This window comes from Scheffersomyces spartinae (assembly GCF_019049425.1).
Source record: "Scheffersomyces spartinae strain ARV_011 chromosome Unknown scaffold_19, whole genome shotgun sequence".
NCBI classification, from domain to species: domain Eukaryota; kingdom Fungi; phylum Ascomycota; class Pichiomycetes; order Serinales; family Debaryomycetaceae; genus Lizanozyma; species Lizanozyma spartinae.
This window is the reverse complement of record NW_025065066.1, coordinates 206,154-222,532: the sequence shown is the minus strand read 5'-3', so window position 1 is coordinate 222,532 and position 16,379 is coordinate 206,154. Positions and strand designations below refer to the sequence as shown.

General features: G+C 38.6%; 7 protein-coding genes and 1 non-coding gene across 8 annotated transcripts; 4 read left to right on the top strand and 4 right to left on the bottom strand.

The window, feature by feature from the left end:
- Window positions 1–387: 387 nt before the first annotated feature.
- On the bottom strand, window positions 388–2,075 carry KQ657_001992 (uncharacterized protein; the record flags this gene model as incomplete). Its single annotated transcript, XM_043192768.1, has 2 exons — window positions 388–1,352; window positions 2,069–2,075. 2 exons carry the CDS (start codon window positions 2,073–2,075, stop codon window positions 388–390), a joined length of 972 nt encoding a protein of 323 aa, XP_043047823.1.
- A 610-nt stretch (window positions 2,076–2,685) lies between these two features.
- Window positions 2,686–2,767, top strand: KQ657_001991. Its single transcript has one exon. It is a non-coding gene; the product is annotated as a tRNA-Ser (tRNA).
- A 162-nt stretch (window positions 2,768–2,929) lies between these two features.
- Window positions 2,930–4,339, bottom strand: PHO5 (histidine phosphatase family protein; the record flags this gene model as incomplete). The annotated part of the gene is made up of 1 exon (XM_043192767.1): window positions 2,930–4,339. One exon carries the CDS (start codon window positions 4,337–4,339, stop codon window positions 2,930–2,932), a length of 1,410 nt encoding a protein of 469 aa, XP_043047822.1.
- Window positions 4,340–4,831: 492 nt separating this feature from the next.
- On the bottom strand, window positions 4,832–8,016 carry KQ657_001989 (uncharacterized protein; the record flags this gene model as incomplete). The annotated part of the gene is made up of 2 exons (XM_043192766.1): window positions 4,832–7,954; window positions 8,011–8,016. The coding sequence occupies 2 exons, from the start codon at window positions 8,014–8,016 to the stop codon at window positions 4,832–4,834; spliced, it is 3,129 nt and encodes a 1,042-aa protein (XP_043047821.1).
- A 457-nt stretch (window positions 8,017–8,473) lies between these two features.
- HST2 (histone deacetylase) lies at window positions 8,474–9,550 on the top strand (the record flags this gene model as incomplete). The annotated part of the gene is made up of 1 exon (XM_043192765.1): window positions 8,474–9,550. The coding sequence occupies one exon, from the start codon at window positions 8,474–8,476 to the stop codon at window positions 9,548–9,550; it is 1,077 nt and encodes a 358-aa protein (XP_043047820.1).
- Window positions 9,551–9,562: 12 nt separating this feature from the next.
- Window positions 9,563–10,564, bottom strand: KQ657_001987 (25S rRNA (uracil2843-N3)-methyltransferase; the record flags this gene model as incomplete). Its single annotated transcript, XM_043192764.1, has 1 exon — window positions 9,563–10,564. The coding sequence occupies one exon, from the start codon at window positions 10,562–10,564 to the stop codon at window positions 9,563–9,565; it is 1,002 nt and encodes a 333-aa protein (XP_043047819.1).
- A 1,028-nt stretch (window positions 10,565–11,592) lies between these two features.
- Window positions 11,593–14,340, top strand: KQ657_001986 (uncharacterized protein; the record flags this gene model as incomplete). The annotated part of the gene is made up of 1 exon (XM_043192763.1): window positions 11,593–14,340. The coding sequence occupies one exon, from the start codon at window positions 11,593–11,595 to the stop codon at window positions 14,338–14,340; it is 2,748 nt and encodes a 915-aa protein (XP_043047818.1).
- Window positions 14,341–14,512: 172 nt separating this feature from the next.
- Window positions 14,513–16,288, top strand: FRS1 (phenylalanine--tRNA ligase subunit beta; the record flags this gene model as incomplete). The annotated part of the gene is made up of 1 exon (XM_043192762.1): window positions 14,513–16,288. One exon carries the CDS (start codon window positions 14,513–14,515, stop codon window positions 16,286–16,288), a length of 1,776 nt encoding a protein of 591 aa, XP_043047817.1.
- Between the last annotated feature and the right edge of the window lie 91 nt (window positions 16,289–16,379).

Sequence of the window (16,379 nt, the reverse complement as noted above, 5' to 3'; positions counted from 1 at the left end):
TATGTATGAATTCGAGTAAGTGGTATGTCACTGCTGTATACCCTTTCTACAAGATCATTCCATTAAAACAAAGGTCGTGCTGTGGCTAAAATCTGTTGCAGGTATAACCTGCCAATGGTCGTATTTCGCAGCCAGGTGTAGTAGACATTTTATTATTATAAGAGTCTTCGTAATTCTAATGAGCCAGGCATTGGTCTTTGAAATCCCAACTTATCGTATATTCAACTTTGAGTAAGGAGACGAGCAGAGAGTATAAATTACGTCGAGTGTCGTACAACGTCGTTTAATATTCTAAATTAAATTCTTACTATTCCTACAATGTCGCATAAAACATTCATACTAGAGATTCTTACTATTTATCCCATTTAATATAAAGGATACTCAGTATTAATCAGGATATCCTCCAAAAAACTCGTACCCAATAACCACAAAGAAAGGTTCGGGTATCTCCATATGTTCGCCGGGCAAACTATAAAAATGAATACGATCTTCTTTGTCCAACTTTGAAAGACCTAAGTTAACAAATGGAACAGAAGTCTTGTAATTGATGAGCTTACCAGTCTCAGGTGAAATATCGTAAAACTTGGAACTATATTTGGGTACCAAAGTAGTATCACTTTCAAATGAAATCAACACAAGGGCATTTAAAGCTTGTAGTTTAGTGACATAAGTAGTGTTAATGGTTCTTTCATTATTCAAATCAGCAAGCAAATGAGATTTCTCTAAATACTTGGACATATCATTGGGGTCTCGAAAATATTGTGCTGGTACCACTGTTCTTTGGATTGCATCGTTCCAGATATTTCGTTTAATATATTCGTTGCGTCTTTTGCAGATCCAATCTCCGGGATCTGAACAAAGAGGTAGGTCCAGTACCCCCATATGTGGAGATCCAAAGGTAACTAAATTGTGAACGGATATTCCCGGACATCTTTGCACTAAAGCTCGTAAAAATAATCCCCCTTGAGAAAACCCCATGGCATCAAATCCATTATCAAGCTCACCATTCTTGGTTAACATCTCACACACATATTCAATATCGTTAGAGGGATTACCCATTATAGACCTTCGCTCATCGAATATAGGACTCTCATCAAGCCCAATAGAAAGTATGTACATGTTAGGATGCATTTGTCCGTAGATCTCCTTCACCTTATTAATCCCACTAGAATTATAATTATCACCAAGACCGTGCCATATCACCAATGGACGTTTTTTGGGCCATCCACCAGGTGTAGTTGGAGGAAACTGAATTTGATCACTGTTATCTGTGAGAACCCATTGGGGAGCGGTGGTGGTGGTGAGTGGTTCGAATCCTCCAAGAAGCAGATTTACCGCCAATATAGACTGTCCTATAAAACTATAAATGTGCATAATAATCAAACAGTAGCTGGCAGTAGGAAGAAAAGCTCAGGAGTAATAATTAAGTTCGAACTTATCACAAGCCAATAAACTGCATATAATCAGTGGCGTATATCTTCTTGAAGATGATTATAACTCACGTACTTAATTACAGGTTATCGTATATTACCATATATTCTTGAGGTTTCTCTATATATCTATTTCCTCGGGAAACCACCCGTATTCCTCAAGATCAACAGAATTGGTTGTACCTTTAACGTTAACTACGACTCCTTCAGCCTCAAGACAATGTCGTTGCTCAATAACAGCATTATAGTTTTCACGAGGTGAAATCTTACCTGAACTACCAATTACTCTCCACCAAGGTAGTGATTCCTGTGTTAGTAAGCCCATATCTAATTGAGGGAATATAATATTAGTATACTTTAAAGATGACCCCACATGACGTGAATTCGCAGGCTTCCCTATCAAATACGCAATGTGTCCATAATTAGTGACTTTTCCATACGGTATTTTGGATACTGCAATGTATACAAAATAGTGGAATGATTTTTGTTCCTCAGTAAGATTCAAATAGTTTACCATAGCTTGTAGTGAAGGTATTACATCTAGTGATCTAATTGATGTCGTTGAAATTGTCGTATACAAGTTCTTGTGTACTGTATATAAACGCTTTTTGGTTGGAGAATCCTCTTAAACATCGGACTTTCCATTTTATTTACTGTAAGGTAACATAAAGTTAAGTAATAAGGGAGGGTGACCGTATTCTTGTGTTGCGCCAGGAGGTTCCTGGCAAAGTATTAGATCCTTGTTGAAACGTTCTATGTCTAAGTTTATTCTATATTCTATTGAGAAAAACTTAATTTTCTATATCTCAACGGCTTTTGGGTCAAAATTCGAACTGTCAGATATGACATCTACGTATTCAACAAAATCAGATTTTTTATCAAGTAGCTTTATTAGATCCGCCTCATTCACATGCTACACTTTCTTCCTTCATCTCCGGGATCTTAATTTAGATATTAATTAAATTAAAGTGATGTACTGATATACTGCAAGAATATTTAGGGTGCAAAATTGTTTACCAAATTGAAAGCGTAGGAAGTAATTTCCACAAACCTTTTTTCAAACGATTGGAACACAAAGCGATAATCAAGAGATAAAATATGTGGTATGATCTTTGATCATTTAGTGAAATAACTGTATCTGCCTTACCCACTAGGTAGGGTCAAGCTCGAATCTCAGCAATATAAATCTGATAGCACCACCATTATGCAATATTTGAACGTAGTGTATAATAATTAAAGCCTTAATCTTCAATCTGGCAACTTGTCCGAGCGGTTAAGGAGAAAGACTTGAAATCTTTTGGGCTTTGCCCTCGCAGGTTCGAATCCTGCAGTTGTCGTTATTTTTTTCTATTAAGAATAGAATCAATTGTATACGAAATAGAGTACCCTTTAGTTTACAGTTGATGATCTTTATCAAAGTGTTGATGTTATATTTTGGAAAAGAAATAAACGGGTGTAACGGAAATATATACGAATGTCGTAAATAATTGACATATATTTTAACCAATAAAGAGCGGAGCATTGTACTTTGAAGTACCATTAGTGAAAACATTAGTTTCATAATCCCAGTAGAAGGTGATGTTTGATGGAACATTCGAATCAATACCACAGGTCTTGACGTAATTGAATTTAGCCAACCTGTCTTTCAAGTAAGTTTCGTAATCTGACAACTTGGTAGAGAAGCCCGGACCAGATCCAAGACCTGGAACCGGAACAACTGCATCATTAACAATGAAACGAACATAAGATTCACCGGAACAACTCAATTTTTCAACATAAATTCTGGCCCCTTGTGGAACAATAGAAGCATGACTATAAGGAGATGGGAAAACAATATGGTCAATAGGCAAGTCCGTTGTTGGTTCTACTAATCCGAGGGCAGAATGCATAATTTCCAAGTCGGTATCGTGTGTGAAAGATAACCAGATCTTTTGCTGAGTGGTTGTATCCTTTAACAATTCTAAGGAAGCCAAAGCCATATCACTTCCAATACTAATAGTCAAGTTGTTACCGGGACCATTGGTGTAATATTCATGAAGATCGTATTTATACGAGTACTTGATGTACTCCTCGTTGGTGAACAAATTAGCAACCGTGGAGTAACCCTTGACGTTCATTTCGTATGCAACATAGGCAAACATGTTGGAAACATCGGACTTCGTGATGTTGAGATCAGGATTCTCCTTCTTCCATCTGGTAATGATGTCATCCAAGAAGGAGTCGTTAAACTTGGAAACCTTATCGTCGTTAAGGTCCTTTTTGTAGTCGTTACAAGCATAACGAGGGGTCAAAGAGTTACCACCTTGGGAAGCATCTTCAGAGATCACATACATTTGCGCAGTCTTGTCACTATAAGCGTCACCCAAAAACCCTCTAGCAAAATAATCAGCAGTTTGATAACATCTTTGAGAGTTGGAGGTGAACACTGGCAACACAGATGATTCATTAAACAACTCGTTGTACCGGGATCTGAAATACGAACCGTGTCTTTGAGCATCCCCCGTACCTGAGAAGATATAAGCAGCATTGTCAGGACTGGTTTCTCTGTCATACCAATAAGAATCTTGTACAAAGTATTTTTCAGTGTTGAACAAAGCCAAATCACCCTTTAAGGTTCCCTTTAATTCGGTGATCTTATGGTAAGTGGCATTCATTTTTGACCCTAAGTTCCGGGATGGGTATCTTTCGCCATGTCTGCTGTACAATTGGACCTGTTCAATAGTACATTGAGATGGAAACTCATTGCTAATACCAGACCCTTCTCTTTGAACATATGGCCCTTGACCACCCAAGAATCGCACAATATTGTATTGATCAGTGGCTGATTGTTGAGGTGATGCAAGAGGGGCATAGACACCCTGACCAACCAAAAGAAGACCGGCATTCATTGCCTTAGAAATTGCAACCATGATGATTAGTGCTCGGTGTTAACAGTTGATTCTTGATACTATTCTAACCTACAACTTTAGTCTGGATGTTATCCGCTATTTATACCGATGGGCGGCTAATTATACTATTTTATTCTAATAATATTAATTAACTATTATAACTCTATTAATTAAATGCAATTCCCAACTACCTGCAGATACCTGTATCCACTGCTATACTGCGTCAACGTTACTGTCAATGTCAATGTCAACGTTTAAACAAGTATTGTACATTCACTCTTAGTGTTTATAAGTCGCACGTGTAGAGAGGCTTATTGATCCGGAAAAATCATATATGCAGGTCACTGATGGATTACGACGGAGTTTAGGTCTGTATATATACGAGTTGCAGCCAAAGAGAATATTCGTATGTAAGGCATCATCTAATAGAGTAAAACACGTGTAATTAGTTACTAATTAACTATGTTATAAGCGCGTAATTGTTTCTATATGTAGTAATCAGTGCCGTATGATCTACTTTTTGCCCTTTTTACCACCTTTCTTACTACCGTTCTTACCCAACGATTGTCCTTTGCTCTTATTCACCGATTCGTTTCCATTCGGTAATACGAGCTTAACTTTGTTCACGGTAAAACATCCAATAAGATCAAGGTGTTTGGTAGACAGTAAAATGTCCCGTTCATTTTGCCAATCTATGTCCGTATCTGTTCCTGTAAGATCCATTTTCCGAGACGTAAGCCAATGCAAGGCATCACTCATTGCCTTACCTTTCTTGCCAGTTCCAGGTTGGAATTTGACTTTGTACTTGAACTTTTGGAACGCCTGCCATGGCCCAAACACAGGCACAAGAGCATAAACATTGTCTGTAGGTTGAGGCTTGGATACCATGTAATCCATAATCTCCAAATAATTCTCTATTCCTGATTCCTCTTCATCCTCATCCGTTGTACCCAGTAAATATTTATTGAATTCTCTTTCGGATTGTTTCTTGCGCCTTTCAGCAGCCAATTGAGCATTGATAATTTGCAGCTTCTTTGAGTTTTCTTCCTTCTTGATTCTGGCTTCATTATCAGCTTCAATTTGTTGTTTCTGTTTCAATGTGCCCAATGCATCCATACGAAGTACTCGTTCTTCATCATCTTGATCAGCATATTTTTGGGCAATCTTTTTCATCTTGCCCTTTTTTCCTCTAACTTTGGCTTTTTGAAGTTGAACCACAGAGTCTGACACACTTTCGTTATCAGAAGTCACTGTAGACTCAGCTTCAACTTCTTCCTCCTCCTTCTTCTTCAATACTTGGCCAGGTTCAGATGTCTCCTTCACTTCCTCAAATTTACCATTGGTATGGGTGCTCTTCTCCTTTTCCTTCTCCAAATACGCAACTCGCAATCCTTCAAGTTCTTTCTTTACGTTGCCCGATACAATCTTAAAATCCTTCTGTTTCTGTTCACGAGTTGCCTTGTACTTTTCTGCGGTAGCTTCATCCACAAGCCAGTATAACCCAAACCCCATGACAACTTGTGAGGGTGCTAAAAACTCCTTTTGAGTTTTGTATTCGAATTGACCCTCTGGCAAAAATTGTCCTCCATGCCCTCTTTTAGAAATTTCACTTACTTCCAAAACCCAGGCTGATGTTGTAATCTTATTACTCCAAGCATCAGAAGCAGATAAAGCAAAAACTCCAGCTTGCATTAACGTGGATGGAGGAACCTTCTGACCGGAATAAGGGTTCTTCACAAACACCTTGAGAGAGCCTATGACATCTGAAGACACTAAACAATCATTATCGTTCAAATGTCTGTAATAAATCATATCTGTTTGAGAGTCATCTCTTCCGGCAATACAGAGATAGCCTTCATTAGAAATGAACCAATAAAACTTCTCAAACCAGAATTTAGGTCTAATGTGTTTAATTGCTTCAGGCTCAAACTTTAACTTTTGAGCAAGATCACTTTGAATCTTTCTTTCAGCATTTTTCAATGCAATAGACGTTTTCTTCTCCACTTTATCTTGCTTCGATTCAGCAGATTTCTTCGAATCAAAATAAGTACTTGCATTTGCAAAGGCAGAAAGTCCAATATCTATGGCAACAGAGATTAGTTTCTTATGGGGAAGAGTGTTCCTTTTGCTTGTCAGAGTTTGTTTCCTTCCCTTTCTTTTAACTATTTTCTCATCATCATCTTCATCATCATCAGAATCTTCTTCACTTTCAGATGATGATTCCCAATCCAGTTCACTAGTATCACTAGAATTCAAATCGGTTACCTTATCGTCTTCCAAATAACTCTCGTCATCAAGCTCATCGATATCTGGTAATGCCAAAGTGATCTTGTTGCTGGTCAAGTTTAATGGTAGCTTAATGGTATTGGCAATTTTATTGCCCTTTGATTGTTCTAATTGAATATATTTCTCCATATTTGTCCAGTCCATTTGCTGGTCCAACATGGTTTGAATAAATGCTTTACAGTCTTCAACCACATTAGCAAAATGGATCAATGTTTCACCCTTTTTAGTATGGGCTTCCTTTTGAGCAGCCAAAGATTGAATTTGCTTTTCCTTTTCATTTCTAGCATGCTGTAACCGCTTTTCTGCTTGTAATCTTGTTTGTTCTATTCTGATTGAATACTTGCTGGATTCAACTTCAACAAAGAACTTATCCAAGGTATTATTATAGCCTTGAACATCAATAAATTGGTAAGTTTGAGGATCACGCTTGAAAGGCTTAAAAGGATGAAATTCATCATAGATATATTCTAATGAATCACTAGAAGCACCTGTTTGGTTACGAGGGTCAAAGTTTGGATTTTTTTTAGCAACAATTACCCCCACAACTTCTTTATCCGTATTAAGAAAATCTTGATAAGTAATCTCTGCTGATGTTAATGCCTCAACTATTTTTACCAAAGATTCATCATCAGAAAGGAATTCAAGTGCACTCCCAGAGCCATTGACACCCTTTTCTTCCAATTCTTTGAGGATCAACTCACTAGAAAGGTGACTAGCATGAAGAAAAAGTAATTTATTAATGGAGGGGACCTTTTGTTTCTTCTTGGTTGATTCAGCTGTTATTTTATTCAATAATTTTTCATTTTCAATAGCAATCCACGACTTCACTTCCTCAGTCGTATACTTAGCAGGCTGGTAAACAAAATCTGAAGTGAACAACGATTCGTCAAACATATTATATGTTTCGTTAACGGCGTATCTATCGTTGTTTTCCTTCTCACTAACAAGACGCTGCAAAGATAAAATCTTTCTCTGTTCGTCTAAGAGAAGAATGTTCCCAGCACTAAAGAACTCCATCACAAGATAATACAGCCCTTCGCTGAATTGGAAGACCACCACCCGATCATTTTGGACTTGTTTGATGGCAGTGACCCGTCTAGTTTTCAAGTGCTTTCTAAGCTTGGTGACAAAGTTGGAGGGGGAGGGAGTGGTCTGTCTGTCATAATTGGATAGATGGAGCTTATTCCCACAATCAACAACCACAAACTTCTTAGAGTCAGGTATGGAAAACTTCAACAAGAATTGTCTTGAAGAGTTGGCCAAGTTGAAGATGTTTTGCAATCTGTAGTTCAAGATGGAGTTGTTTAACTCCGACGTCAAGATCTTCAACTCAAGTCCCGTGATTCTTTGCTGCACAATGTTAGTAAAGAGGTTCCATAGATGTGTTCTAGACCGAGGCAACGTACCTTCATCGTCGTCAGTTGGTTAAGAAGAGTTGCTGTGGAGATCAAATTTTATGTGTGAAGAGTGTTCGCATTTATATGAACGAGACCCGCACACCAATGGCGATACTTTAAGAGAAGATCAACAGAAAATGATCAACACAAGGAACTGAAAGGAAACAAACTAAATCAAAAGAAGATCACGGACTTAAGGATCCAATAAAGGTCTTAAATGCAAGGCGAGTTCAAGTTAACCACTGAGTATACAAAATGATAGGAGTTAGTTTTAGTCAGAGTCTGTGGGAGTAATAGACAGAGTCAGAGTCAGAGTCAGAGTCACAGTCAATATCAATAAGAACCCCACATCATAATGTATGTCATCCACAGTTGTAGTATGTCTGTATGCAATCTTTGTATGTAATTTGTATGTAATCTCGTTATTTCCACATTGGGAACTAAAATCCGATCTCTCTTCTTCACTGTGACCATGACTGAAGACCTCCATGATAGACAGATCCGTAGTTTGGCCGAAAGTATCCTTTTGAAGAATTATAAGGTCACATTCTTCTTAGGTGCTGGGGTGTCTACGGCTTCGGGGATCCCGGATTTCCGTAGTCCAGGAACAGGGATCTACGATAATTTGGCCCAATTCAATTTACCATATGCTGAGGCGATATTTACCTTGGACTACTTTAAACAGAACCCAGAACCCTTCTGTGTGTTGGCGGAAGAATTGTATCCTGGTAACTACCGACCCACGGTGTTCCATTGTTTGTTGAAGCTTTTCGAAGATAAGGGTATCCTTCAACGAGTATACACCCAAAACATCGACAACTTGGAAAGGGTTGCCGGTGTATCTGATGAGTTTATTGTTGAAGCACATGGTTCCTTTGCAGAGGCACATTGTGTCAGCTGTCGCAAAAGCTATACGTCGCAAGAAGTATGGAATAAGCTTATTGATAAAGCTGGGTCTCACAAGGGTATACCCCATTGTTCATGTGGGAACTACATTAAACCCGATATAGTCTTCTTTGGCGAGGCATTACCCCAACGTCTTTTCAACCAATGGGATGAAGATGTGGATGATGTTGATGTTGCAATTGTGGCTGGAACGTCCTTAACTGTGTATCCATTTGCGCTGCTACCCAGTGAAGTACCTCGTAGAACTAGACGAATGCTTGTAAATTACGAAAAAGTTGGTGATTTTGTTAAGGGTCGGAGAACTGACATATTTATATCTGCTGATTGCGATACGATAGCCAATAAGCTTGCGGCAGCTTTAGGCTGGGAGCAGGACTTGAAAGATTTGGTTGAGAAGGTTCTGGAAACTCATAAGGAATATAAGCAAAAGAGAAAGAAGGAACAAGACGAAGTGAAACCTGATGATGTTACGAAAGAAACAACCAAAGAAGCTGATAAAACAGAGGCTAAGCAAAAACCCAAGCAAGATAAAGCCGAGACTAAGCAAGCTGATGAAACAAATTCAAAGCTAGATAAACCAGAGCTGACTGATGGTAAATCGTCTGAAGAAATCGAGGATAAATTATCGAAATTGAACCTTTAAATACCCTAAATATTATCTCTTTCTATACAACCGAAAGAAGAAACGCATATTCTCCAACTTCATTGGATAGGAAACCTCCTTTTCATTTATTCTGTACCAGCAGCTTTCAGAACTATCAACAATTTCCCATGCACCATTATCATCATTTGGCTTCCCTACTAAAATAGTATCCACCAAGAACTGGACTGGGAACTTTTTGGTGCCCACAGTTATATGAGAATATGATCCAGCACTTTCAGCAATTAGTAAATATGCTCCCTTCTTACAATTGGTGTTTAATCTTTGAAGAAACTTTATGGTTTCCGATCTCTTTGCACAAAAAAGTTCATTGGTGGTGAATAATAAAGTAATGAAATCAACATCAAACCCTTCATTAGATATGACTTTGGAATCCAAGATATCTCCTTCAATAAATGTCGTATTCAACTTTTCTGGCTTATATATCCAATGGGATTTGATATAGGATGTAAAATGGGTGACTACCGTACTCCAATTGGCAATGTCTACTATAGTAACATCCAATTGAGAATCGGAGTTAGGATTAAACTCCTTTAATCGACAAAATAATGATGCAATCCCTACTAACTCTGAGGCAGCACCTCCTCCAACACATAAAACCTTTCTTTTCTGGTCCTTATCGGCAAGGAGTCTTTTGATGGCTTGGAATGACGCAAAGAGTGATGAATACGATAAGGCTCTGGCTGGAGTCCATCTGGAAACATATGCAAATCGTTTATTGTCAGTATCAAATGCAGCCATATAATCTCGATTATATAATGCTCTCTTGACCTCCTGGACATGATCATGAAGCGTAGGAGATTGTAAGATATCTTTAAGTACTTCGTTGAATAAATCAAGTGTTCTCTTAGGCTCAATGCATGATTCAGAAGAAAATGGTATAAGTTGTCTTTCTGCCCCCAATTCCATGTCCTGTATCCCTTCTATTAAAGAGGTCTCAGCAGGAGAAGCTGCTGGGCCTTTACGAGCACGTCTTCTTTCTATACGTCTACTCATATTTCCAATTGTTATTGAATCATAATCAGCGTAGCCCTTGGTCTTCTGCTAATAGTAAACCTGATGGAGTGATGAGATGAGTGTCCGGGTAACACAAGAAACATCACGACGTGTCCCGACCAATAATTATGTCATATAAATCAAAGCGAAAATCCTCTTCAAGCTTGCGATGGAGTTTTATTTCTTTCTTACAAATTATCAATCTGTGTTACGGCAAGTCTCCCAACAAGTTCTTTGGTTAAACCTTCGCGGTTGCCTTAGAACAGTTGTGGTGATGGTTCGTAGCAGATCGGCGCTCGAGAAGCGAGTTTTAATATTGTGCTGCTTTTCATTAGTCTTGTCTGTTGGGTTATACCAACAAGTCTTTTATTGTGTTTGAGGCTACGTGTGTTTCATTGGTCCTTTTTCGGAGGTTGAGCGATGCGATGCGTTTAGTTTAGCAATGAAAGATGGCAATACTGTATGAAACAGCACAATAATGTTCCTTCGGGGATTATTAAACAGAGTAGCTCCGTCGACAGATTGTAGATTAAGTGGGTCGGCTTTGAACTCTCTTTAGTCTGATTCTTTGGAATCAGATTGAAGATTGCAGTTCGGCCACCTATGGTCCACAGCAACATATTCCTGGACTCTGCGTAGGCCGTCGGCTGTTGACGATTTGAGTAAAACCATGTTGCGGACATTTGTCTTGTAAATGTAGACTAACATACAGCGTAGTATTGTGCTATATGACTACGTTGTATTAATCCAGTCCATTACGCTGTACAATACAATACTACTATACTGTACTGTTCTACTGGGCGTAATCTGCTTGATCCGGTGATTGCCTCATATCAGCTTTGGCTTTTGTGTCAACAGCAATTCACGATTCATTGCAGACCCAAACGGGAGGAAGCCAATAGTACTTCATCATCGACAACAGTAACCATAAGATGCAGCATCATCACATACTGTTGACATCACCCAATCACGAGGCCATACAACATGGGAGACAAAAGGTATATCTCCAAAACCGGACTGGTGCATCCATGTTGCCTCTGCTACCGGATACAGCACGGCCAGACTTACAATATGAAACCGGAAATGAGTCTGAGGATGATTCGTTCCTAGCAGAACCAACCGAATCACATCAAGACTTGAATTATGTGGAGTTTGATTTCACCAAACAGAATAACCAATCCAACAGTTCATTGAACAGAGCCATGTCATTTATGCAATCTAGTGATAGTTTAGTCACCCAACTGCGAAACACTACGACACTGAATAGTGTATCATCTACAAGGAACAGTATATCATCGCCTGGAATGGCCAGAAGTCTTTCCCCGGTTCAAAAGAAGGTCCATACGACCGCAATCAAGGAGAATCACGATGACGAGGACGTGGATCCAGTGAAAGCCACGGCCAACGATAAAGTTAGCACGGATGTTGATGAAGAGGATGACTTCTTTAATGATAAGGATACTGCTTGGAAACATATCAAACAGATCACAGAATTCGACTACTACAACGATAGAGGGGATTTGGAGTTTAAAGGTGAAACCACCGATCCTTTCCTTGAGAACTTGGCCATGACCACTGGGTATACGAGAATAGATACCGAGGAACAAGTGGCCAAATACTTGGAACTAGACCGAAAAACAGACTTCCTTTTCAAGGACACGGTTCCAGATAAAGTGGCACAGTATCAAGACATGGAATATAATTCTGATGATGATTCAGGATACCATGATGAAGCCATAAACTCTTCGGATACGTTGGAATCTACAAGACAAATGCTTACCGAGAATCAACAATTTGCATATGTTGCAGCCACAAAGTTAATAACCGTGGAAATGGCCACTAATTTAGCCAAAATCAAGCTTCCAGCAAGCTCCAAATATTCTAGTCAATTCAATCTTGGTCAAAGAAACTTTGCAAATTGGACCATGTATGTTATGTTGAAGATGTATGAACATATGAAGTGTTCTGAAGAAGAACAAGCCATGATAGAGAAACTTAGTGTTCATGGGATTGAAATTGATCCTTTATTGGATTCATTAAGGAATGATCCTCATCAAGTTCCTGCCACATTACGTAAGAATAAGAAGTACCATTGGAGTAAAGAAGCTCCCTATGATTTAAGATGGGTCATTGTATGTGATTTATTCCTATTACTTTTAAGTGATGGTTATTTTGATAGTAGATCAAAGACATTACTATTAACATTTGCCCAATACCTTGGATTAAGAGAATTGGAAATCTTACAGTTTGAAAGAAGACTAACAAGTAGTCTCGATATTGAAACTAATAACAAATCCATTGAAAATGATGATGAAAAGTTAATTGATAAGATTTTGATTGATAAACAAATTAAAAAGAATAAGAAAAAAAGATTGGCTTATATTGGTATGGCAACTTTAGGTGGTGGGCTTGCAATAGGGTTATCAGCTGGGTTATTAGCACCTGTTATTGGTGCTGGGTTGGCTGCTGGGTTAACAACCATAGGAATCACTGGTTCCGGTGGGTTTCTTGCGGGAGTTGGTGGAGGTGCAATCATTACCACTGCAGGTATTGCTATTGGAGCCAATGTTGGAGCTAAAGCAGGGTCTAGAAGAGCCGGAGATGTTCATACCTTTGAATTCAAACCCCTACACAACAATAAGCGTGCCCAATTGATTCTTACGGTATCTGGATGGATGAACAGTGATTTGGATGATGTTAGATTACCATTTTCCACCGTTGATCCAGTAATGGGAGACATTTTCTCTTTATTATGGGAACCGGAAATGTTACGATCTATGGGTCAAACTATAGGAATTCTTGCCAGTGAAGCCTTATCTACATCAATTCAACAGATTTTGGGAGCAACCATTTTAACTTCCCTTATGGCTGCAATCCAATTACCAATGATTTTATCCAAGTTGTCTTATTTACTTGATAATCCATGGAATGTTTCTCTCGATAGAGCATGGAAAGCAGGCAAGATATTGGCAGATAATTTGAGTGAGGGGAACTTGGGTATAAGACCCATCACCCTTGTTGGGTTCTCATTAGGATCTCGTCTTATCTATTCATGTCTTACGGAATTGGCCAGAAGAGGGATCTATGGGTTGGTAGAAAATGTGATTATTCTTGGGTCTCCAGTTACAGTTAATGTTGACCAATTATCTTTAGCTCGTTCAGTTGTTAGTGGACGTTTCATCAATGGGTATTCCAAAAAGGACTGGATTTTGGGCTATTTATTTCGGGCCACTAGCGGAGGTCTTATGACCGTTGCAGGATTATCCCCCATTGAGAATGTTTATGGAATAGAGAACATAGATTGTACGGAGTTTGTGGAGGGCCATATGGCTTACAGACAAGCCATCCCCAAGATTCTAAAGGAACTTGACTGGGAAGTCTTGAGTGAAACGTTTGCTGAAATCGAAGAGCCCGATCCAGAACAAGTGGAAAGACAACGAAAATTGGTGGACGAGTTTGAAGAGGCCAAACAGAAAATGGAACAAGATATTGAAAATGGAAAGTACAAGAAGAAGAGCTGGAAGTTCTGGACTAAGCCTTCGAAAAAGAATTGGTGGGATACAGTTGGTAATACAGCAACTACAAAGAATACAGAAGAAGCCACATCTACTGAGTCCAACGATACAGGGGCCACTGTACCCAATAGGGAAACAGAAGAGTATCAAGTCGAGACCGAGACCGAGACAGAGACAGAGTCCGGTGCTTTATTCGACATCGATGCCTTGAAAAATGAAATCAAAGACATAGAAGCCACCACCCAAAAGGCTCATCACTAACAGTAAGGTAAAACATAGCCAAAATTTGTTATACCCTAAACCCAACGTCCGGGTAACACGTTGTCTGGAAATTGAGGTGAAAAATTTGGAAGAAAATTTTTTTCCTACACTTAAAATTCGTTTGACTGATAAGCTTGACTCACCATAACCACATAGATTTAAATACACCAAGATGCCTACCATTGGAGTGGATAAGGCTGACCTTTTTGAGTTATTGGGTAAGGAGTACACCACCGAGGAATTTGATGAATTATGCTTTGACTTTGGTATTGAATTAGATGAAGATACTACTGAAGAATGTCAAGGAGATGAAAGACCTCAATTAAAGATTGAAATTCCTGCAAACAGATACGATATGTTATGTATTGAAGGGATTGCTCAAGCTTTAAATGAGTTTTTGGGTAACACCAAGCCTCCAGTTTATACATTAAAACCTTCTACTCCTGAAGTTACCTTGACGATTAAGGAATCAACAGCTCAAGTCAGACCTTATGCTGCTGGAGCCATTTTGAGAAACGTTAAATTTGACCAAAGACGTTACGACTCATTCATTGCATTACAAGATAAATTGCATTCCAATTTATGTCGTAACAGAACATTAGTGGCTGTGGGTACTCATGATTTAGATACTTTGACTCCACCTTTCACTTATGAAGCATTAAAGCCTACTGATATCAAGTTTGCTCCATTAAACCAAAGCAAAGTCATGGATGCTAGTGAGATGATGGAATTTTATGAACATGATAAGCATTTGGGTAGATATTTACACATCATTAAAGATCTGCCAGTCTATCCCGTGATTCTTGATTCCAAGAGAACTGTTGGTTCCATGCCTCCAATCATTAATTCTGACCATTCCAAGATTACTTTAAACACAAGGAATGTTTTCATTGATGTCACTGGTACTGACAAAACCAAGACTGAAATTGTGGTTAATCAAATTGTTGCCATGTTTTCTCGTTATTGTGAAACTCCATTTGAAATTGAACCAGTTAAGGTGATTTCTGAACATAATGAAGAAACCCGTGTAGTCCCCAACATTGAACCAAGAGTTGCTCCAGCTGAAATTTCTTATATCAATTCCTGTTTAGGCTTAGAATATTCTGGTGAAGAAATTGCTGATTTATTGAAGAAGATGTCTTTGAGCGCAGAACCTTCAACCAGTGAAAAGGATATTTTAAATGTTAAGATCCCCATCACCAGACCAGATATCTTACATCAATGTGATATTATGGAAGACGCAGCTATTGGATATGGTTACAACAATTTAAAGAAGACCAAACCTAAAGGTGATTCCTTAGTTGCTGCTCCATTACCAATCAATAAAGTTGCTGATATATTAAGATATGCGTCTGCTCAATCTGGATACTTGGAAGTTTTACCCTTGACTTTATGTTCACACGATGAAAACTTCAAATTCTTAAGAGTTGAAGATGATGGCACCACTGCTGTTAAGTTGGAGAACCCTAAAACCATTGAATATCAAGTGGTTAGAACCTCGCTTTTACCCGGAATTTTGAAGACCATTAAAGAAAATAGAAAACATTCATTACCCATCAAAGTCTTTGAAGCTGGAGATATTGTCTTAAAGGATCCCAAGTTAGAAAGAGGAGCTTTCAACCAAAGAAATTGGTGTGCTATTTATACTGGTAAGAATTCTGGATTTGAGTATGTTCAAGGTTTATTGGGTAAGATTATGCAAACATTAAGAACCCCTTGGTTAGAGAATCCCGAATCAGATACTAGAAGAGGTTATTGGATTGAAGAAGATGAAAAGAATACTACTTATTTCCCTGGTAGAGGAGGGTCTGTTATTTTCAGAGTTCAAGAAGGTGAAGAAGGTAAACGTATTGGTTCTATCGGGACATTACATCCTGAAGTGATGAGTTCCTTTGAGATTCCTTATGCTGCTTCAGCAGTTGAAATCAATGCCGAGGTGTTCTTGTAAGATATATAGATGGAGCATAGTATAATTGATAACAATATGATGTGTCACATTTTAACCCGTTAGCCCTCTGTATGCACACGGTGCACACACG